The sequence below is a fragment of the Camellia sinensis genome, chromosome 10 (genome assembly GCF_055761805.1).
Source record: "Camellia sinensis isolate YWXY chromosome 10, ASM5576180v1, whole genome shotgun sequence".
Lineage (NCBI taxonomy): Eukaryota > Viridiplantae > Streptophyta > Magnoliopsida > Ericales > Theaceae > Camellia > Camellia sinensis.
In genome coordinates, this window is record NC_138970.1 from 178,230,648 (window position 1) to 178,253,709 (window position 23,062).

Sequence of the window (23,062 nt, forward strand, 5' to 3'; positions counted from 1 at the left end):
CAGGGTTCAGTAATAAGCCTACGTCCAAGGGCGTAGAATGATGGCAGAATTTAAGTATGACTGTGGAGATTACAATGAGCCAGCTCTCTCTCTCTCTCTCTCACAGCCCTCTATTGAAAACTCACAAGATCATCACAAATCCTAGTACCCTGAAATAACCTAATATATACAAGGATTTGAAAATAGCAAACCAAGTCAAAATAGATCCAAATACAAATATTGGGTCGGGCCTATCATTAATAATCCATGCAAGTCATCAACTGGTTATAAGCATCATCCGGTTCGAATTCGAGACACACCCACAACAATAAAGTTGTTTGTGGGGTGCACCCAATTCCTTAAAATGCAATAAACCTGTACCTGAAGGGGCCTCTTTTATGAAAAAGCTTACATTCATGACAATATGACTGACAGGCAATGAAAGAAGATGACCTGATCACATGTGGCAAGGTCATCGATCCAAGCCAAAAGAAAACATATGGCAGTTAAGTGGCAATACTAAACATATATTGATGGTAATGCCTAATAACATATTTTCACCAATCATGAGCAGAAAACGAGGTTATTGCTTATTGGAATTGGGTTGCTACGTGCAGCTAATATATTGTAATGACAGCACCACAGAATGCAACACAGCTTAAAGTGTTCAGTTAAGATGTCAGAGTTGGTCAAACCTGAAATATCACCAAATCCAATCAGAGCATGGTCTGTGAAAAACCCAATAATACATAAGTTGGCTGCAAATAGAAACACGTGCAAAACTATTGTTGCTGTCATAGTTTAGCTGCAAAGATAAAGAAATCTGTGAGAAGAACTAAAGACTAACACAAATGCAACACTGTGTTAGCTAACAGTACTTTTTAACACTAAAAATTAAAGGGAAAAAAATAAAAGAAAAAAGAAAAAGAGATGAGGTTCCTTTTAGTTAGAACTTTCCTCTGAAAGGTGGACCTACCATAAAGCACTAGGATTGAACTTTTTGGGTCCCTAATGGAAAAAAGATCTTCTTCTTTGTCATATTATCTTTGAATTGATTAGGGTCCAACAAAATATTCTCTAGACTCCATCTGCTCATGTGAGTAGTTCTGATTAGAATACTGAGAATGGAAATTCCATTGTAATGCCATGCAGAAATGCATGTGCATAAACATCTCACATTGGGAAGGCCAATGGCATAACTATAAGAATTAATGCAAGTGCACTGGCAGATAGAATCTTCAGCTTGTGGGGTCTTGAACCCACTTCCCATTGGCCACATGATTTGGTCTACACAAAATAGCCAACCCAAATCTTGTAATTTTCTCTATGTTTCTCTCTACCTGCCTCAATCTTAGGCACTTCTACAGGCTTCCAAGACATATCAAATAGTCACACCACACATTCTGAAAAGAGCACCTTCTCTCACTTCCTCCTCACTGCCAGAGTAATCTAAATCAAGTTCTTTGAAGAAAGATCACAAAAATGAAGGTAACCCCAATTTCTGTTGAACTTTGGAAGACAAAAACTGTTTCCAGTATTTTATGACTTCATATTTGCATATCTTGATTGCAGTTACTTGGTTGGATGCATCGCAAGTTAAGGCCTAGTGAAGGACTCAAGGATTTTGCCATTGGGGTAAGTCATGTTTCTAATCTGACCTCTATGAGTTGAGTTGGTTCGGCTTTTTCAATATATTGGTTCGGCTTTAGGTCTTAAAATCATCAACCCGACATGAATGGGTTGGGGCGCTGTTTAAGCCACGCTTAAACTGAAGCAATCCAAGATCCGAATCTATATATATTGCATAAAATTCTAATGTTGTTGACATGTCTTTATGTAATTGGTCTATTGCAAATACTAAGGCGGACTTGATTGCACCTGATCATTTCATAAATAAGAGAAAAGTAATGTCTAATCTAATCTTTCATTTCCTACCTTCATCCACTACACTACTACAAGCTGAGCCGCTGTGGGTGATTTCTCTATTCTTGGCAATCGTCTCCGAACAATATTTTGTAAACAGTATTAAATTTTAAAACAGTACTTTGTTGCTCTATGTCTGTGTTACGTTAAAATGTTTAAGATTTGTTTATTCTAATCATTTATTGCTGATTGATTCACTTATTTTAGTATAGTGGAACTACGGTTCCAACCCAAACAAACCCGATGCTAAATCGGGTTGGCTTGGTTTGGTTTTGGTTCCAGTGCATGATTGGTTCTGTCCTGCACCCAAAAACCTGGGACTGATCATGATTGGTTTGGTTCTGAGTTTAAGGCTAACTAGAACCAAAGCAACCCATGTGCACGCCTAATCATATTTATGCCAATGGTAGTCATCTTCACCTTTATCCCAATTATTTAACATTTCTTCAGTCATGGAATTCTTCTAATTGTCTTTTCAGAGAAGCCATCAGTGGATGAGCAGCAGTACGACATGAAGGCAAACTATGGTACTAAGACCTTAGGCAAATCACAGAGATACAACCATCTTCGAAAATCATTTGCCATAGAAGAAGATGACTTTGAAGAAGATTCATCAGCTGCGATTTCTCAGCTCTTCCATGGCTTCCTTACCATTGGTACTCTTGGTTCAGACACAGTCATCGCTGACCCATCATCAACACCAACATTCTCCATCTCTGTTGAGAACATAACTGAAAAAGAAACAGAAGTAACAGAGCATGATTTGAAGCTGATTAATGATGAGTTGGAGAAGGTGCTAGGAGTTGAAGGTAAAGAAGATGGTTGCAATGACTCATCTGGGGAGAAACAGTCATGTTAGCACCATTACACTGAGTGGCAAGACATTGGAAGGCACAGAGACCAGTGGGAACAGAACAACAATGTGTCCACTCCAGGGCTATCTGCTTGGGTCAGCAATTGAGTTGCCAGAAACAAAGAAGGAACATAGAACATCACTTGGGGAGCTGTTTCAGAGGACAAAAATGACAGAGGAAAATTCTATCGCTAAATGCGAGAGCGGAGAAAAGAAAGCAGACAAGGAAACAAATAAATCTGCTATACGTCTCATGAAAAAGATACTGAAGAAAAGAATGGTCCATGATTCCTCTCGGACCTCCACCACAGTGACTGGGGGAAATGTTATCTCTGCTTCAATGGAGACGAAACTGCATAAGGTATGTCTACTTCTAGTACTGAATGATAGATCTTCTAGATGGGATATATGGAGCACTGCAACTCCCGACATAGTTTTGTTGGGATCATTGCAACATCATCTGTGATTTGCTTACAAAGAACATACTGTGAAGTGTGATCAAACCAATCAGATGATTCGCACCATCCAATCATTAACATTGCAAGATGGTTCCGCCATTTCTCTGGATACACTTCAAGTCCTAATATGTGCTTATAACTGAATATCTCTAATCCTACGGTACTAGGAACATGAATTGTTCTGATACGAGAAATAGAAATGCGGTATCTAACATGCTCAGTACGATACTGATTGACTTGTTTTGATCACACTATTAGTATTAAAGGTACTCAAAATGCTATATTACAAGAACTCAGGTACAGTTGTTGGCTTTTGAGCATGTGCTTAAGCTTCATATTTGTCTAATTCCCATGTTCAAGGACATGAGAGCATGGCAAAGTATTGCTAATTTTTAATAGATTCAATTATTGGGATTAGCTGGTAAAAATCTCAAAATTATATGGTGGACTTGGAGCATGTAACGCCCTCAAAATAACAACATTAAACCCATCAGATAAGACATGCATTCATATATAAACTAACCACATTCATATATTCATTAGAGTTCCATTACATAAGTATTACATGTTAACAACAAAACAAAATGCCCTACGGGCTTACAGCTTTCCAAGTTAACACTTGGTTACAACAAAAGAGTACTAACTCGTTTACACATTAAGCCCTTGGCTTGAAGTTACATGTAATACATCAAAAGTTAAGCGACAAAAGTATGTCCGCCTCTAGCCTCCCAGCTATGTCCTTGGAGGTGGCATGCTACCTGTACCTGAAAATGATATTCCCATATAGGGTGAGCCACAGCCCAGTAGAAATATACTAAACCAACCATGAACAATGACTAAAAGATTAGCAATTGATAGATGGCTAACACAGATACATTCACATAAATTACACATTTATGTCATACAACTTATGAGTCTAAGTTACCTTTCATTTTTCCCTTTTTCAACAGATAAGCATGCTAGCTCTATCATCATTTCCACAGATATGTATAAAAACTATATCCCACATTCAGATAAGCATAAAAGCTATATCCACATTCTCAACAGATATGTATAACAACAATATCCCACATTCACAGATAAGCATATAAGCTGTATCCACACTTTACTAAGATAAGCATATAAGCTCTATCTTCACTTCTCTAGACAAGCATATGAGCTGTGTCTACGGAGTTCATCCCCTATCTTCTCCCAACACTATCCGGTTTAGAGGTACATCCCCTATCTTCCCCTAAACCGCGGAGTACATCCCCCATCTCCTCCTCTACACATAACGTATATAAACACATTGGTTCTATATACAATCACCCAATACATACAGTTAATGTATTCTATCAACCGTCAAGTTCCATGACACATTTCATTGATTAGTTTCAGTTTGCCTAATCATCATGCATTGTCTACAACAATCACGACTATCCTCCACCGATAGCCCAAAGCAGTTATTTCTAAACAGAAAATAAATGCACAAATGGATATTCAGTCAACATTTCTTTTCCTCATTTCTCACCATTAATTATCCCAATTAATCAAACAATGTAATTAGGCCATTTTCCATAATTACCATTTCAACCCTTAGGTCCCATTTTCATCAATGATTCAACAATTATTCCATTTTTCCATGCCAAACATGCATCTAGGTTTATTATGAATAAAACCCCAACTTTTGTAAAATTGCACAAAAGCCCCAAACTTTCACAAAATTACCAAGCCAAGCCCAACATCTCAAAATACCAAAATTTAAAGACAAAATCCATAGAGAGGAGTAGGATATCCCTACCTCGAAGTTTAAGCCAAAAAGGAGATGAAGACTCGAAGATCAATGTGCTCCAAATCCAAACTTTTTCAGATTAAAACAAAGCTCTCAATGCCCTCTATCTTTTTAACAAAGGCCCTAGGCTAGATTCACACTCTAGGGAGATCAAATCTTAGAGAGAGTGTAAGTTTAGAGAGAGAGAGTGTCGGATTTAGGTTTTGAAAGAAAAAGGGAGTGAAAAAGTGATGTTCAAAAACGCTACTGTCCGCTGATATAAAACACGCTCGCTCGAGCGAAGCCTTTGTCGCTCGAGCGACCAGACACAGAAAACTCTCGCTCGAGCCAATAAGTTCTCGATCGAGCGAAGAAAAACCCAGACCGCTCGAGCGAAGGAAGCTCGCTCGAGCCAAGAAAGGCAACTCTCAGGTCCAGAACCAGACGCAACACTCGCTCGAGCGAAGCCACCCTGGCTCGACCCACCAGACACGAACCTCACTCTCGCTCGAGCGACCAACTCCTCGCTCGAGCGAAGGTCCAAAAATCTGGGCAGCAACACTAGGCTCCCAAACACAACCAACCTGTAACAAACCTGCCCAACACATCCCAAACTCAATATACAAAGTAAAAAGGATGCAAACAAGATAATAAACAACTACCAACATCCACGGACACATGTCCGGATCACTGTACAACAAGGGTAAACCCGGGATCGCTATAGAGCAAATTTACTTGGTGCCTCTACTTGATTGTTATTGGTTAAAGTAGCGAAACCCAATACTTTTTGTTTGAATTTTGGAAAACAATTTAACAAGTTTTAAGTGATGAATAGTATGTAATAGTACTCCAAGACTATCAAATAATTACTTAAAGGGTTTGTTTGGGAAGTGGGTTGATTTTTTGACTTTTTAACTTCTTGATTATTTTAGTCTGGGGCTAAAAAACCTCATTGGATATAGACTTTTTGATTTTTTTAATTTTTATGAAAGAAATAATATAATGATTATGGATTGGATGTGATGTTTTGTTTTATCAGATTAAAAAACATATTTTATCTTTTAGTGACTAAAATAATCCCCAACCCAACCCAACCCAACCCAAGTTGCCAAGCGAAGGCATAATAGATTTTTAAGTTCCTATCTCTTCCTCTTTGGAAAGATAATATAGATGTTTTCTCACATTATAATTTTTTTTTTCATAAAATGACTGAAAATAATTAATGTTCATCATAAATAATGATACGGCACTAATTAATTGTGAAAAAAAGAAATAAGGAAAAGAAAAGAAAGATAACAGTGTTAAAAGCATTCAATTTATTAAAAAAATAAAATTGACAAAAGGCTAGTGGTTGTGTATGAAGGATGACAGCTTTGGAATATGCAGAGAGGATTCAATTGGTAGACCCACTATGTAGTAGAAATTATCTAATAAATCAGGAATATTTATGTGTCTATTGTCTATCCAATGATCTTTTATAATTTATTCATTATTATTTTTTATTTTTAAGGTCATATATTCATTTAATTTTTACTATTCATTAAGCACACAATTAATATAAATTTTTTAAACGATAGGATAATTTCTACAGAGATGTTTTTTCGTAAGAGCTTTGTAATACAAATCATATTCTTCAGCATATTCCCTATTTTTGGATTGGAAGGCGGATGGTGGAGCAACTAAACTAACCACAAATTTAACCACCAATTAAATTAAAATAAAACACCCCTTCCTCAATAATGACCTAGATTACAACTGCCAAATTTGATTATGATTTCATGTTTTTATTTATAATTAGTTTAGAAAAAAACAAAAACAAAAACAAAAAAATTTGTTAGGCAAACTATTCCTGAAAATTACTTTTAAGGAATTTATTTATTTATTTATTATTATTATTTTTTTCTGTAAACACCTATTTTTTGAAAAAAGAATTCTAAACAAGTGTTAATGAGACACAAGAAATAAGAGGCTTATTGAAATCAAAACACTTTTTTTATTTAGCTGAATTCAAAATATTATTTTTTAAACATTTTTTAACTATTTCCAAGACAATTTGCCACAAAGACATTCATTAGCATTTGCCTTTTCAAAAATAACAATTATTTTCGTGCAAAATAAAAATGATTGTCAAACTTTTCATTGCTTGTATTTCTTAAAACATGAAAAGCAAAAATAAAAGAAAACAAAAACACAACCAAAAACGACTTTTCTTTTCTTTTCCTTTTCCCTTCTTTTTTTGGTTGGTAAAGAGCGAAATCATTGCCACCTTGAAAAGACAATAATAATGCATTAATAGAACATCATGTTAGTAACATCACCTTAATTGTGATGTGAAACTAGTACTACATGACAGCACTCCCTAAACAGTCTTCATTGTGCTAAGCTCCTCCATTAGAATTTGGTGTCCACTATGATAGGTCTCTAGTTTGTTTCCAAACAAACTGATATCATCTGCAACTGCAAGCTCTATAAGTTTAGGGTTTACTTTTTTTTTGAAGCACTTGTTGAATCACTACACGCTGTAGTTTAAGGTCCATATGCTTATAACTGAAGCACTGGTTGAATCAGGGCTTCCCCCGTAGTTAAGCTCCACGAAGAAACCCGCTCCTTCGGTCCTAGCCAGTCTTCCCGGATTAACACAAATGCACTTCGCTTGCTCTTCTCCGTTATTTTCATCCCCAATTGACAACACCTGTCCGCATAGGAGATGAAGAGTTAAATTTCATTCATACAATCCAATCAGCTCTAAACTAGATAAGAAAAAAAAATTGATTTACAAACAGAATTTATGTACAAAAAAGTCCACTAGAATGGCGTGTCAATGGCAGTTTTGAAATAACAAGTCACTTTCATGAGTCTTTTGATTTAAAATGAATGAATATCATTTTGACACATCATTCTATATAACTATTCTGTTTCGTATATCCATCATTACTTTGATATAACTAGAACTATCATTTACCTTCACGAAATGAGCCAAGTCAGAGGATAGGATTAGGATATCTAGATTACAAGGGATCTGAAGAGCCTTTGGAGTGAGAGAAAAATCCACGGAAGTATCTTCCATTGGTGGGAATAGAGGATAGAAGCTGTTTTCAAAAAGTTACCGTCTTTTCAATTGTTTAAACTTCTTTAATATCAAGTACAGAAATTTCCATTAAGAGAATAATAAAAACATGCCTGTGCTGGCTAAGTAGATGATTTGCAAGTCTATTCATGCGCTGCTTGGATCCCCCAGATGGATTTCGTGAGATCTCCTCTCCGCTAAGTTGTTTGAGAATATCCACAATGCAGCAACCTACCTTGATCTGAAAACCCAAAATGTGATTGAAAACTAATTAGAGACTTGTACAATGTGTTTTAACTCAAAATGCTTCAAACCATTGTTTTAGAATTTAAAATAATAAGATTAAACATATTCCCTTGGGAGAACCTTAACTAGATTCTTTCTAATTATATGTTGCTCTTCCAAATTGTATTCACCTCAAGTTTAGGGCATTCTGCTAATTAGTGTGTTTTTACTCCAAAAGTACGGTTTCAAGCTTTTTTGTGGTGCATGAGATTAATATAATGCAAAAAAATTTCATCTCAGCAATGCATTTTCAAGAATTCGGAGGAGCACACACAAACATGAAATTAATGTCTAGAAGTACGGACAATCATAATTTAAGAATAAAGGCAATTAGTGATTACCTCATTTGCACTGAAAATCCCTGGATTTGTAAGATTGGTTATCTGGTAAGACAATGTAATTTCTTTAAAATTGTGACTTGTGAGACTGCAAACTGAAAAATGATCTGGATCTAGCAACCAGTTCAAAGGTGGGCTTCCCCTAGTCTAGTAGAATCATGCATACCTGATGTTTGAGATCGGTTTGCTGAATATCAAAAGCAGGCTGCAGAATCAAAGCCAAACAACATTAATCTAGAAATTAACACTTAATCATGATCTCAATTTTTTGTTAACTACCTGGGAAAATAGAGATACTATATAAATTAATTTAGCAATAAAATTACCTGAGGGAAGACAAAGTCATGATTTGCGTCCCGTATAGATGGCACGAGAATCACACGTGCAGCAGAACCCATATATTCCACATAATCTTGAAGCTGCAAACCATTGGGGGGGGAAAAAAATTTAAAAAAAAAGAAAGATAAAATCTTCTCAAACAGGCAAAATTATCTAGTGTAGATAGATAGATACCCTTCCAAGGATTTCAAGATGAAATATTTCATCAAAGGTCCTGTTTACTGCTCCTTTCTTAATCTTTGGATGTTCAGAATCAATAAATGGTCCCAGTTGCCAAACATAAAAAATCCAACTTCTCGAGTCATTTATCAATGCAGATTACAATTTACAAGATTATTGATATGAAAAATGGTGGGCCTTACCAATAAAAGCAACTGAGGCTGCTTTCTTCGTGCATATGCTAGCAGCTCAGTTAGAGGTTCAAAGAACAAGTTGTCAGTTGTGGTAAAAGGACCTGCTGCAATAATCTGTTTAAGATTCCAAAGACATGGACGAATGCAATATTAGTATAAAGAGCTTAAAAAGATTACCAAACTTAACCTAATATTAGACGTAGCATATTCCAACTAATGACTTTGGATTTCAAGTAATAAATACAGCAATGAGGCTATCTGCCCAAATCCCAACATGGGTTGCATGCTCAAAGTGGGAAGTTAAGGTTATTTTTTCATGATATGAAATTTCAGAAGTTAACTTCACGTATAGTACCATGTTTGGCCTCATGTGGGATGAGAATCAAAATTGTAAAGCTTACACAATTAATGCAGGAGGCAACACAACATTCCTGATGAACGCCTAGGGGGAAACTAAAGGACAAGACCAATAGTCTTTACCTGCTTTGCAGCAAGACAAGCTTCTTCTTCAAACGGCCTTCTTCTTCACAGCAGATCATGCCAACTGCAAATACACTTTTCTAAAATAATAGGTTCCATGAGAAGCATAGATATGTTGTTTGATTAGCATACAAACTCAAATCAAAACTAAACCATATTAAAAAAATGCCATAACAATTCGGGAAGTGCTAGAAGTTGTACCTGAATTTCCATTTTTTATTTTCTTTCAAAACTACCCTCATTTCAAGGCTCTCTCCCACTCCTCACACCAAACAGTGTAAATTCTCCATTTTTTAAGATTGCAAGTGTGTGCGGATAAGAGAGAGGTAGAAATGGAGCAACTATATTACCTGTGAAGCAACTGTAGGGTCAATTGGTTCCTCAAACAGACCAGAAACAACAAGTGCTGTTGCATGCTTTCTAATGCGATTTTCGAGGAAATTGAACCAGATCATCAAAAAGACAAAGTTAGTACTTTGCACAATAAGTTAAAACATCTATGCTATGAGATCCATTTAGTACCTTGTTGCTTAGATTAGACTTTCCACTACCCGTTCTTCCAACAACACCGATTTTCTTATTTCCCGGGAAGGTGCAATTGATTCCTTTGAGAACTCTTGGGAGAGCAGGGCTATATTGGACATGAAGGTTTTCCAGATCAATTCTTCCATTGATTGGCCATTCTTGGTCTGGTCTACAATTTTCAATCACCACTGGAGCTTCACTCGGTATATTGGTGAATTGAAGAATTCGCTCCACTGATATCATTTTGTTCTTGACGTTGCATAGGTTCCATATAACCTAAGCTTGGGGAACATTTAGATTTAAACCATAAGTAGCCACCAGTCCTGCTAAGCCTGTGATCAGACGAGTCGTCTATTAGTTTAGAATCCATATCTAATGTCTCCACAAATATATTTATTTTTTGTAGTAAATTCCCTATCTAATGTCAAATATGGTGGAGGTGAAGAGAGTAGTCTTTTAAGGCTATTTTGGATGGCAACAATCAAACGGAGGGAGCAAGAATCACATAGCTAGAAATAAAACTCCAGAGTCAATGCTATTCACATGTTTGGTTTGGTTTTGTTAGGAATTCTTGTTCAGTTTGAGAATGTGATTCCTCGTGGTGTAGATAATGAGGAATCACATTCCTATTCTATTATGTTCCAAAAACATTGGAATCATGAGGATTTGGAATCACATTCCCATTTCCCCTCAGGATTCCTGCCATCGAAAACATAGCCCAAGCGTGTACTTTCAGGTTTTCAAAACCTTTTATATTCAAAAAACCTCTTATGTCCACTCTCCAAAAACAATTTTCACTAGCATCTTTAGGAATCTCTCGTGACCAAAATGTAACTTATAGTTCCTACTAGAAGACTAGGTCAATAGAGAATTAGAAGAGCAGTTTACTGGGTTCTATGGCTGACCTTGGCAGGTTCACCAAGATGACAAGAACAAGGAAGAAGACAACGTTGAAGAGAAAGTTGATCCGGACACAGAGCCACTCCATTATGGTAGAATTGTGGAAGGCAACGCGAGAGTAATCATCAACCAGTCCTAAATTTTTCCTGAGAAAACAATCTTCCTGATTGAAGCAACGAATCGTTGCAGCCCTGGTCAGAGATTTTGAAAAGTGGTGGAGGATTGGAGCTTTCCGAATCCCAACCATCCTCGCTAATTCTCTGGCAGTTGTGATGTAGTAATACTGCAAAAAGTTTTGATTCTTCAGAACTTATAAGAACAAAAAGAAAACACAAAACACAAAATAAAATAAATAAATAAAATTTAAATTGAAGTCGGATCTTGCCTGGTACCACACTGAGATAGCCAGGATGGTAAGAAAAAGAAAAAAGACCGGCCACGCAATCTGGGAAACAAGGATGATTATACTCAACAACTGAATAAGCGCAAATGCTAATCCAGCCAATCTGTAAGGAATGTCAGTGTCCATGACGCTTTGATCCGTTGAAGACTGTTAAAAGAACAACCAAGTCGATAAATTTCGATGAAATCAAATGTATAACAAACAAAAGCTAATGAAGTAGGATACAACTAAATACCGACCTGGTTGAGAATTCGGCTTGAAGGTGTGGTATCAGAGAACAATAGCGGTGCCCTGAAAATGGATGTGATCATTCGAAGGAAAAGGCACTGAGAAGTCTCAATGGCAATGGTTGACAGAAAAACCGCCCTCCCCAATATGAAAATGGCGCTTCCACCAGACATCAAAGCATATATCCTAAGCATCTTCTCTCTGCTTACCGTGGTTTTTTCATCAGTTGCCCAAGCAATCCAGTAATTGCTTGCCATCTGTAATATCTGGAAGAGAACTTGGCAGAGAAGGATAATAGGAACGAGAGCTCCTTTATATGCAGAAGTGATAAATGTTGAGTAGACATGGCATTTCACTCGACCAATTTCTGTTTCTTCTTCGTGCGTTCTCTCCAAAAGATTGATATTTCTAGTGTGTTCTTGAAATTTCTCTTCTGTGACTTCAATTTGATTTTTCTGATGGGTTTTGTCCGTTAAAGATTTGTGATCAGGAGGAGGGTTCACTTGGTTTAGAGATTTACCATAAGCAGCCATTTGTCTAACAAGGTCACCATTAGGATCTGCAATCAAATCTTCATATTTTCCTGACTGAGCAATCCTACCATCTTTCATTACCTATCAGCAAAGAAAAGAGATTAGAAAAAGAAAAAACAAAAGAGAAGCAGGCCACAATTGTTGCGACAACTTAGTAACTTACTAGGGCAAGATTTGCAGCGTCTAAGAATTCCAACTGATGTGTTATAAAAAGAACTGTCTTCTCAGACAAGAGATGCAGTAGACAAGTCTGCAAATTAAGTTTAAATTGATCTAAATGTATAAGCAAAAAATATAAAATCACACATAATTTAAAAATAATTATTATGAAGAGGTGTTGCTTGCCTTTGAATAAGTGTGCCCCGGTATGTGCATCAACAGCACTGAAAGGATCATCAAGGAAATAAACATCTGAATCACCATAGATTGCCCTTGCTAATTGTATCCTCCCAACCCCTCAACCCCCCAACCCCCTAGCCCCCCCCCGCCCCGCCCCGCCCCCACCTCCCTCAACCCCCCCGCTCCCCCAACCTGTCACGACCCCATTCCGTCCCTAGTAGAATGGTGTCGTGATGGCCAGTAATCCGAGATTACCAAAGGCCAACTTGCAAGGGTTCACACACAATCAGAGTATACATATGGGGCTTACATGTGCGGAAGCAATAAATTTAAAACTAAATAGTCCACAAGAGCTGTGCATATAAAAAAATGAAATGACATACATCTTAATATAGCTTACAACTTGGATACAATAAAATAAAGTACAAAATACATCTTTATCAAAAGGCTTCTCAAGCCGACATATACAAAAGAAATAACTACAAGCCAAGAAGCATAATCTTCAAGATGTTACAAAAATGTGGATCCAAAACAAGTTGCAAATAATCATCTAGGCGTCGTCGCCTTCCTACTCATCACCTACATATATATAAGAGAGGGTGAGCTTGGATACTCAGTGAATAATACCAGTAATAAAGGTTTTGCATGAATGATATTCAAGATCTCTTTTCTAAACAATACATAGCATACTATACAAAATCAAGGGATGAACCAAGTCCATCAATCAAGTCTTTCAAATCTTCAAGGGATGCTTACTAGCATCAATATAATACAAGGGATGACATTAAACAAAGGTGCTACAAAAGCTTAGAGTCCTCTAGCACGTAAAGACTTGTGCTACAAAGGTTTAGAGTCCCCTAGCACGTACGGACTTGTGCTACAAAGGTTTAGAGTCCCCTCGTACGTACGGACTTGTGCTACAAAGGTTTAGAGTCCCCAGCACGTACGGACTTTCCAAGAATGTCATCCAAAACAAGACTAATACTTGATACACAAAATAGGGGTATTCATTCATGCTTAACAAATACTTTTTCCAAAACAAAGCAAAGCAAAACTTTATCAAAACTTTATAACATAACTTTATTAAAAATACCACTCACATAGTTCTTCGGGTGTAGGAATTACAAGCAAGGATCCAAGGCCTATAAGCACATAATAAATCCTATTGGATGGGTTTCAAAAAGACAAGAAGAGATGCTCAAAGATGGATATGAAATGCATCCTTAAAACAAGCTTTACATGATAGGAAAGGATTTCGGCATTTCTTTTAAAATCAAGTCAAAACAAAGCAAAACATGCTGGGAGTTACAACGCTGCCTTTTCATCTCGGAAAAACATACTAGGTACCAACTAGGTCTAGGCCGAAGTCCCACACCCCTTAGCCGAGGTGTGTTCCCGACGACCACATTCAAGGAATGAAGTCTGGGAAAATCTGGGTTTCCCTCTTGAAGAACATGAAGAATAAGAACATGAAATGCTAAAATCATAACTTCTTTATTCGAAATCTGAGTTTTCATGAGATGAGTTTGAAAACATGGACTTGGGTACCCATACTTGAAGATCTTATGAAAACAAACGCAAAACATGGATCTTATTATAAGCTTTCGGATCAAAACATGGTTTTGTCTCAAGAACACAAGAACATCAATTTCTCTTTTTAAAACAAACTTTAAATCAATGCATGGCTTATGAATCATGCTAGATCATGCAATGCAATCGGATCAACATAAAGATAACAAGAGTAAATCAAGACTCTAACCTCAAAACATGGATTAAACGGCTCAAACTCTAAAGATCAAGCTTGGGATCTAGATCTCTTACTCCAACTTCCTCTCCTCTTCCTAGAGCTTCTCTCTCTACCATGCAAGAGATAAGACACAAAATGATACATTTCTAACTTTCCCGGCTAACTTAACCCTTTGCTGGGACACGTGGCAACGGCTGATTGGATCACCTCAAAAAGGTGACTGAGTGAAAAGACAAGGCTATGGCAAAGTGTAAGCAACAAGTAAGGTGACATGGGTACTTCGACAGGTAATGATCTCGGCTAGAACAAAGCTTCGACAAGTAAGGTCTCAATGATCTCAGCTAGGAAGGACAACACTTGGCCTAGCTGTGCCACACCTTGGCCTAGATGTGCCACACCTCGGTCTCGGTCGTACCAGTCCAGGGATAAGATCACTTGGGTATAACATCTCGGCCTAGATAATACACATCTTGGCCTTGGTGATGAACACCACGGCCTAGATAATGACATCTCGGCTAACATGTCAGGGTGAGGGTGGAGGTCAACCAAGGTGGTTCCAAGATGGTCCTAGGTGTAAGAAGTTCAAAGGTGTAACCTAGGCTTAAGATGACCTCGGCTAAACTCACACCAAGCAAGTAACAAAACATGCAAGCAACACTTATGCGAAACAAATCAAGGTTTGTAAATGCAACTTAACAAGACAAGATCATGTAAATACATGCAAGCATGACTAGAGTAAAGTGAGGGTGGTTACACAACCCCCTCCCCTCCCGTCGCTCACGTCACTCCCGTCACTCACGTCACTCCCCTCCCCTCACGTCACACCTGTCACTCCCCTCCCCTCGCTCCCCTCACGTCACTCCCGTCACTCCCCTCACGTCACTCACGTCACTCCCCTTTCGTCACTCCCCTCACGTCACTCACGTCACTTCCCTCACTCCCCTTCCCTCACATCACTCCCGTCATTCCCCTCCCCTCACTCCCCTCACTCACGTCACTTCCCTCACGTCACTCCCCTTCCATCACTCCCGTCACTCACGTCACTCCCCTCCCCTCACTCCACTCCCCTCACTGAGTGGTGGTGGTGGTGATGGTGGTGGAATAGGGGGAGGTGTTGGTGGTGTTGAAGGAGGTGTTGGTGGTGGTGGTGGTGTTGGAGGAGGCGTTGGTGGTGGTGTTGGAGGAGGTATTGGTGGTGGCAGTGGCATTATGAAAGCTCCCTCCCCCTCCCATTCCCTCCCCTCTGTTATCAAAGCTCCCCCCTCCCTCTGTTATCAAAGCTCCCTCCCCCTCCCCTCTATTATAAAAGCTTTCAATTGCTGCCTTCCCTCCCCTCCCCTCCCCTATATATATATGCGGGAAGCTGAGATGGAAATAAAACTCAGAAAATAAAAAAAAAAAAAATAATATTCAAAATTCCCTTCATATGGCTCAACTATACCAGACGACGGGAAGCTGAGATGGAAGGAAGCCTCATACGTCGCGGACTTGATCGTGATTGGCGGCAGCAACGTCGTGGACTTGATTCTTTTCCTTTTAAAAATTATTGTTTTTATTCATTCTTTTCCTTTTAAAAATTATTGTTTTTATTCATTGTTTTTAAATTTGAATCATTCATCACTTTTTTCATAATAATTTTTTAAAATTTCTATCTTAAGCAATGTTACATGTACAAAAAAAAAATTCTACATATATATAAAAATTTTCACATAAAAATGGAACCATATATTATATATGTTCTTGGAATTTGAAGACTATTGCTACATACGAGTAATTCGTCATGCATGAGGTAGGAAAACCCCCATATACATACATTATTAAGCAAATTACACTTGTAGTACATGTATTTATTTTTTATTTTTTTGGGTATTAGTCTAGTTTTTATAATTTTAATTATATAGATTATCTTTGAATTTTTAATATTGTATGAAAAAGTTAAGTCGATTTGATAATTTTAATATTTTTATTTTATCACATTTGTTTTAAAAAAATTGACAACAAGTATGTTTTTGAAGATAAATTATCTATTTTTTTAGAGACAAACATAATAAAATAAAAAGACTTTAATTATGGGATTTTTGGTGTAACCCCCCTTTTGGGCCTTTTTATTAGGATAAAGGATAACCCAATCAATTTTCTTTCAAAAAGTCCCTGAGTAGGAAATGCCTATCTTAATAAGGACATTTTATAATTTCTATTTTTTTTATCACAATATTGCCCTTCTATATATACGTATTATACATTTGAAATATTTGAAATCTGAGCTGAAGATCTCGCATGAACGAAATCAATGAAGACGATCTCCAAATCTAAAGATCTCGCAGCCAAAGATCTCTCACTTGATCAACAATAGATCTCGCCGCCGACGATCAACACTCTCAATTAAACGAGAGTTTCATTGAAATTTGTGATTGTTGATCGAGTTTTAGAAGTTTTTCTTCTCAATTAGATATGTTGATTTGTTGATTAATTTGTTTTGTTTTTGTTTTTGTTTTTGTTTTTGTTTTTGGATTTATTTTTGTTGTTTTTTATCTGATTTCATTTGACAGAACCAGAGTAAAATTTTACTCTGGTTCTATTGCTCTGTTTTTTGTTTCAGATAATGAGAGTAAAATTTTACTCTGATTCTATTGCTCTGTTTTTTGTTTGAGAGAATTAGAGTAAAATTTTACTTTGGTGTTAAAATGACAGTAAAATTTTACTGTCAAGAGGTGGTCATTGCCAAACACTTCAGCCGCCACAAACACTGCCTCCACTTTTTTACTTTTGTTTAGAGTAACATTTTATTTTTAGATTCAGAATCTAACATTTTACTCGTTTTTCAGAATAAAATTTTACTTTTATACAGAGTAAAATTTTACTTTTGTGCAGAGTCAATCATTTTACTAGTTTTTCAGAGTAAAATTTTACTTTTATACAAAGTAAAATTTTACTTTTAGTTTTAGAGTGTAACATTTTACTCTTATTCAGAGTAAAATTTTACTTTCAAATTCAGGGTGTAACATTTTACTCTTGGATTCAGAGTGTAACATTTTATTTTTATTTCACAGTAAAATTTTACTTTTATTTAGTTTTATGCAAAGTAAAATTTTACTTTTACATTCATGTCTCAAGTTGTGTTAGTGACACACTGTATGAGTTGTCAATCTTTGGCAAACCTAATATTAAAAATTAACTCTAAAATATAGTACAATGTTATACTAAACCACAGTAAAATTTTATCAACACAAATTGACTTTTGGACTTGTGGTGTCAGTAAAATTTTATTTTGATTGATAGTAAATGTTTACTGTTAATTGTTTCATATTTCCCCACTTATATGGAAGGACATTTCAGTTAATTCATGACATTTTTTTAATTGAGGGGCTTTTGGTGTCATTGTTTAATTCCGTGGGCTTCACACAAAATAGGCCCAATGGGAGGGGCTTTTCACCAAAAATCCCAATTAAATATCACATATCACATTATTCATTTCAAACTCAGTTCAAAATTCTTTTCAAAACTCATAACCAAATAAATTTTTCACTCAAATTATAATTCCAAAACTCACAAACTCAAAATACAACTCTATTCTCAAATCATATTTAGAAAATTCTATCAAACGCTACCATGATTTTTTTCCCTTTTTTTTTTGACAAAATAAATTATTTTATTTAGAAAAAGCACAAAATCAAGAGAGTAATTCCCCTCAAAACTCCGTCTCCACCATAATTTTTTAAAAATTGACTGTTGTGCCTCCTTACAATAGGGACTATAGGGGTGTAAAAATGGTCTGTGGCCTGTCGGTGGCCCGAAGCCCACCCACGGCTCGAGATGGGCCCGGCCCGTTTAGGCCCTCTTGGGACCAGGCCTGAGCCCACCCCGAGCCCTTAGGCTAGGGCCTGGACCATCATTTTGAAGCCCGGCCCCGCCCGTGGCCCAGCCCATCAGCCCACTTAAGGCCTGGCCCGAAGCCCGGCCCGCCCAAGGTCCAGTGTATTTTTTAGTAGAAAATAATAAGCGTTTGGTAAAAAAAAATTTAAAATTAAAAAAAAAAAAGACCAGGCCCGCCTAACCTCCTTTTCGAGCCACCTAACATTGCTCGAGGCTCGCCCCATTGGCCCGTCCAAGGCCCGAATACCCCTGGGCCTGAGCTTATTTTTTGGCTCATGGCCCGGCCCGATCCGGCCCAAATTTTGGCAGGAGCCCTCGAGGCTCGACATGGGCCGGGCCGGGCCAAATTTACACCCTTAAGTAACTATCATGCTTTGTGACTATTATACAGCTATAAGAACTTATTTTGTGACTCTGTAACGTCCTCAAAATAAACCCATTATATATATTTCATTGACATGCATTATTCAAAGAAAACAATTTATTAATTCATTCATCAGAGTATTACTAAACGAAAACATAACATATAACATCAAATTAAATGCCCTACAGGCTTACATCTTTCCAAGCCAACACTTGGATACAAAAATATGAGTTCTAACTCAATACAAGGAAAGCCCTAGGCTTGAATGTTTACATGTACTAATAAATAAAGACAATTAACTAAGATAGTCTTCTTCAAAATCCAGAAGCCAAGCCCTCCCAAGCTAAGTCCTTGGAGGTAGCTTTTCACCTGAACCTGAAAATGATGTTCCCATAAAGGGTGAGCCACAGCCCAGTAGAAATATACTAAACCAAATATAAGCATTGAATAAAGCAATGGCATTCAATAGATGGTTAACCAAGATAATCAATTACATCATTATTCCGTTTCATGATATTAATGTCTAAGATACGTATTACTTTCCAACATTATCAATATGGCTCAGAACCTGGCCAGACTTACAACAGTGAACTATATATATCAAATTCACATTCTTCCAATGTCAACAAACAAATGAGACTCAGGCTCAAATCAAAACACTTCATACTTCCAGTTTGATACACATTTTAGTGCTGTATCAATAAAACACTTCAATATAGATAAGCACACATAAAAGTGATGCTAATGGAGTCCATCCCCTATCTCCTCCCAAACAAAATCCGGTTTAGAGGTCCATCCCCTATCTTCCCCTAAACCGTGGAGTACATCCCCAACATATCAAAATACCAAAACTTAGAACAAAACTTATAAAATAGAGTAGGAAATCCCTACCTCAAAGAAAATAACCCAAATGGAGAAGACAGAGATGAATACCCAAATACCAATGTGCTCTAAATCTCCAAATGTTCAGATTAGAATGAAGCCCAAGCCGCCCTCTATCTTTCTTACAAAGAACTAAGGATGGATTCACACTAGAAGTAGATGAACACCTAGAGAAAAGATGAGTTTTGAGAGAGAGAAGTCGGACCTAGGGTTTGGATACTAGAAGTGGATGAAAAACTGATCAAATACCCGCTGCTGCTTATTAAAACTGGAAAGGCTCGCTCGAGCGAAGAATTGGTCGCTCGAGCGACCAGACACAAGAAGTACTCGCTCGAGCAAAGAAAATCTCGCTCGAGCCAAGAATGCAATACTACAGGTCTAAACTAGACGCAAACTCTCGCTCGAGCGACCAAACCCCGGCTAGAGTGAATAACCAAAAACAACAGCTAGCTCGAGCGACCAACTCCTCGCTCGAGCGAAGAACCAAAATTCTGGACAGCAACACTTGGTTTCTAAACCCAACCAACCTGAAACAAACCTGCCCAACACACTATAACTCCAAATAAGAAAATAAGGGACAACAACAACAATTATACAATGACAGAATCTACGGAACCTAAGTCCGGATACAATAATCAAATGGGAAAAGACCGGGGTCGCTATAGACTCGTTTTAATAATTTGAATCATTTTTTTTAAATACAAATAATAGAATATATTTGTAAAAAATTAAGTTAATTGGATATTATTAACTCTTTCATCCACTCACATTTGTATTAAGTTTTATAATTCAAATCACATTTGTCATTTATTGTTTAGATGCAAATGCAATTCGATGAAATAGTTAACGATATCCAATCAATATGATTGTTTGCAAATATGTTCTAGTCAATATATTTAAAAAAATGAACGGTTTGGATTATCAAAACGGGTCCTGAAATGGGTCCATATATCTCCACAACAGTTATTGTTGTGCCTCCCACACAGTAGTCACCTCTTCTCCTAATTTTCAAGACTATATTTTGTAAGTCTTGTGGGACCTTATGATGGTGATTTGAATGGTTTATATGGTAGGTTTTGAAGAGAAAAACATATGTGCAAAAAAAATCAATTTGATCGAAAATCAATTGACACACTAATTAAATCTTGTTTTGTTTTATAAAATTGATAGTAAATATAATTTTATTTAGGGTGATCTAAATAAGTATACTTTTTAATTTTTTATGAAAAGGTGTGTAGAAAAATAGAGAGGTGATGTAATTCAAATAAGTACACTTACGTGAATAAGTGCACTTATATTGTAGATGCCAAACAATTCATTTTATAAAATAAAATACAATAAATTAATAAATTTATTGTTGTCCGATTAAACTATTCTTTTATATATATGAGCAATGTTAGGTGGCCCGAAAAGGAGGTTGGCTCAAATGGCTTGAATTTTATCTTACCGATCGTCCGACGAGGAAGCTGACAGCTGCAGTTGACGAAGGCGACAACCACAGTAGACAAGCTTTCATCCAGTCGTTCGAGCGGACCACCAGCCAACACCCATTTGGGCTATTTGAGCCGCTCCTTTTCAGGCCACCAAGCATTTATATATATATATATATATATATATATTTAAAACTTATAAAATAAAGTATTCAAATCATTCTGATGAGACCACAAAACTGTCTTAACAGTTATGAAAGAAATTGAGCATGGAGAAAAACGGGCACCCTAAAGTCAAAACCCCAAATTTTGTGTGTTTGGTTTACTTTGGAACCGTGAGTTTAATTAAAAAATTTAAAAACTTATAATTAAATATGCAATTCAAAAGTTAATTTAATTTTTTTTTTTAAAATTCATAATTAAACACACAATTTAAAATTCAATTCAAAATTATTTTCAAAACTCATAAATAAATAGTTTTCAAAACTCTTTAAAATTCTATTTATAAAAAAAAATCTTTTTTTTTTAAATTTTGTTCTTTAAAATTATTTTTTATTTTATGTTTTTTTGAACAAATATTTTGTTTATTTTTGTTTTTGAAGACAAATATTTTTTATTTTTTAGTTTTTCAAAAAAAATATTTTGTTATTGACCAAATAATTTGTTATGATTTAGATATATATGGGCGGTTCAAAAAATTTATAAATTTAAAAAATATATATTTTTTTAAAAAATAAAAATATTTAAAAAATTAAAATAGTTAAAAAATAAAATAAAAAATAAAAATTATATATTTAAAGTAAAAATAAAATTTTCTCAAACATTTTAAAATATTTAAAAAAAAATAAATCTAAAAAATTTCAAAATACAACTCAAAAGTTAAAATACAATTTAAAACTTTTTTTAAAACTCAAAATTCTTTTCAAAATTCATAATCAAACAAATTTTTTCTTTTTAAAACTCAAAATATAACTTAAAATTCAAAACATAACTATATAATCAAATTATGATTCTAAAATTAAATCAAATGAAACCGAGCTCCAATTCCTGAATTCTCTATAAATGAGGGTTCTATGAGTATAATCACGTGTTTTTACCGAGAAGAAATGAGAGGTTACAGTCAAATCAAAATTCATTCTGGAGCACTAAAAAAGGTAGTGAAATCAAATATATATATATATATATATATTTTAGATTCAGTTTATAGATGTGTCAAGAAAATTATTAGTTGATATTTAGAAAATATTTAATTATCAACCAATTATATTTTTGACATATCACTAAGTTTATAAAGTAAATTTAATTTTTGAATCTGAATAATAATGTCAATTAAAATAATATACTCTCTTCATTCCAAAATAATAGTCTCAAAAAATCTAACTTTTTTGATGCTATAATTATTGCACTTTAAAAATATTAATTTTTCAAAATTACTCTTTGATAGTATATTTTTTTAAGAATATCAATTGTCAAAATAGGAAATTTATATTATTTTAGCTCTTGATTTTTGAAAAGGAACTAATATTTTAGAATAATAAAAAATAAAATAAGTAACTAATATTTTGGGACGAAAAGAGTATTAATATTTGAATTTATGCTTTTAGATGAACCTAAAATATCATATTTTAGACACAATTCCCAACTATTAAAACAATCATTCACTACTATTACAATACAAAAATGCTTGGGACCCCATGACTCCCAAAATGATGTGAACCAATCATGTGTTTTTGTTTTTCGTATATTTTTTTATACTGAACCAATCACAAGTAAGTGGGGATTGTGAAATTATGTTTTTTTGGGATTTGTAACATTGCTGATTATAATATTCAAAGACAAATGTTAAAGAATGTTCTTGTTTAATATTATGATGGTGACACTTTGTTAAACATAATTAATGAGATATATACATCATTAGTAAAATATCACTCTTAAAATGTTAGTTCAAATATGAATTAAAACAAAAACAAAAAGAAAGTTTCATAGCAAAATTCTCTTTTATCTTATGCATGG

At 35.6% G+C, this 23,062-nt stretch overlaps 2 protein-coding genes and 1 pseudogene across 2 annotated transcripts; 1 reads left to right on the top strand and 2 right to left on the bottom strand.

Annotated features, from left to right (window-relative positions):
• The first annotated feature begins 1,461 nt into the window (after positions 1–1,461).
• LOC114283124 (protein LAZY 1-like) lies at positions 1,462–3,221 on the top strand (annotated as a pseudogene).
• A 4,254-nt stretch (positions 3,222–7,475) lies between these two features.
• On the bottom strand, positions 7,476–9,715 carry POLA2 (DNA polymerase alpha 2). Its single transcript, XM_082890656.1, has 7 exons — positions 9,701–9,715; positions 9,355–9,459; positions 8,980–9,072; positions 8,820–8,858; positions 8,144–8,271; positions 7,926–8,052; positions 7,476–7,655 (listed from the first exon to the last, which is right to left on the bottom strand). The coding sequence occupies exons 1-7, from the start codon at positions 9,713–9,715 to the stop codon at positions 7,476–7,478; spliced, it is 687 nt and encodes a 228-aa protein (XP_082746782.1).
• Positions 9,716–11,221: 1,506 nt separating this feature from the next.
• Positions 11,222–15,708, bottom strand: LOC114283121 (ABC transporter C family member 3-like). Its single transcript, XM_082890657.1, has 5 exons — positions 15,559–15,708; positions 12,578–12,664; positions 11,893–12,495; positions 11,636–11,800; positions 11,222–11,533 (listed from the first exon to the last, which is right to left on the bottom strand). Exons 1-5 carry the CDS (start codon positions 15,706–15,708, stop codon positions 11,222–11,224), a joined length of 1,317 nt encoding a protein of 438 aa, XP_082746783.1.
• Between the last annotated feature and the right edge of the window lie 7,354 nt (positions 15,709–23,062).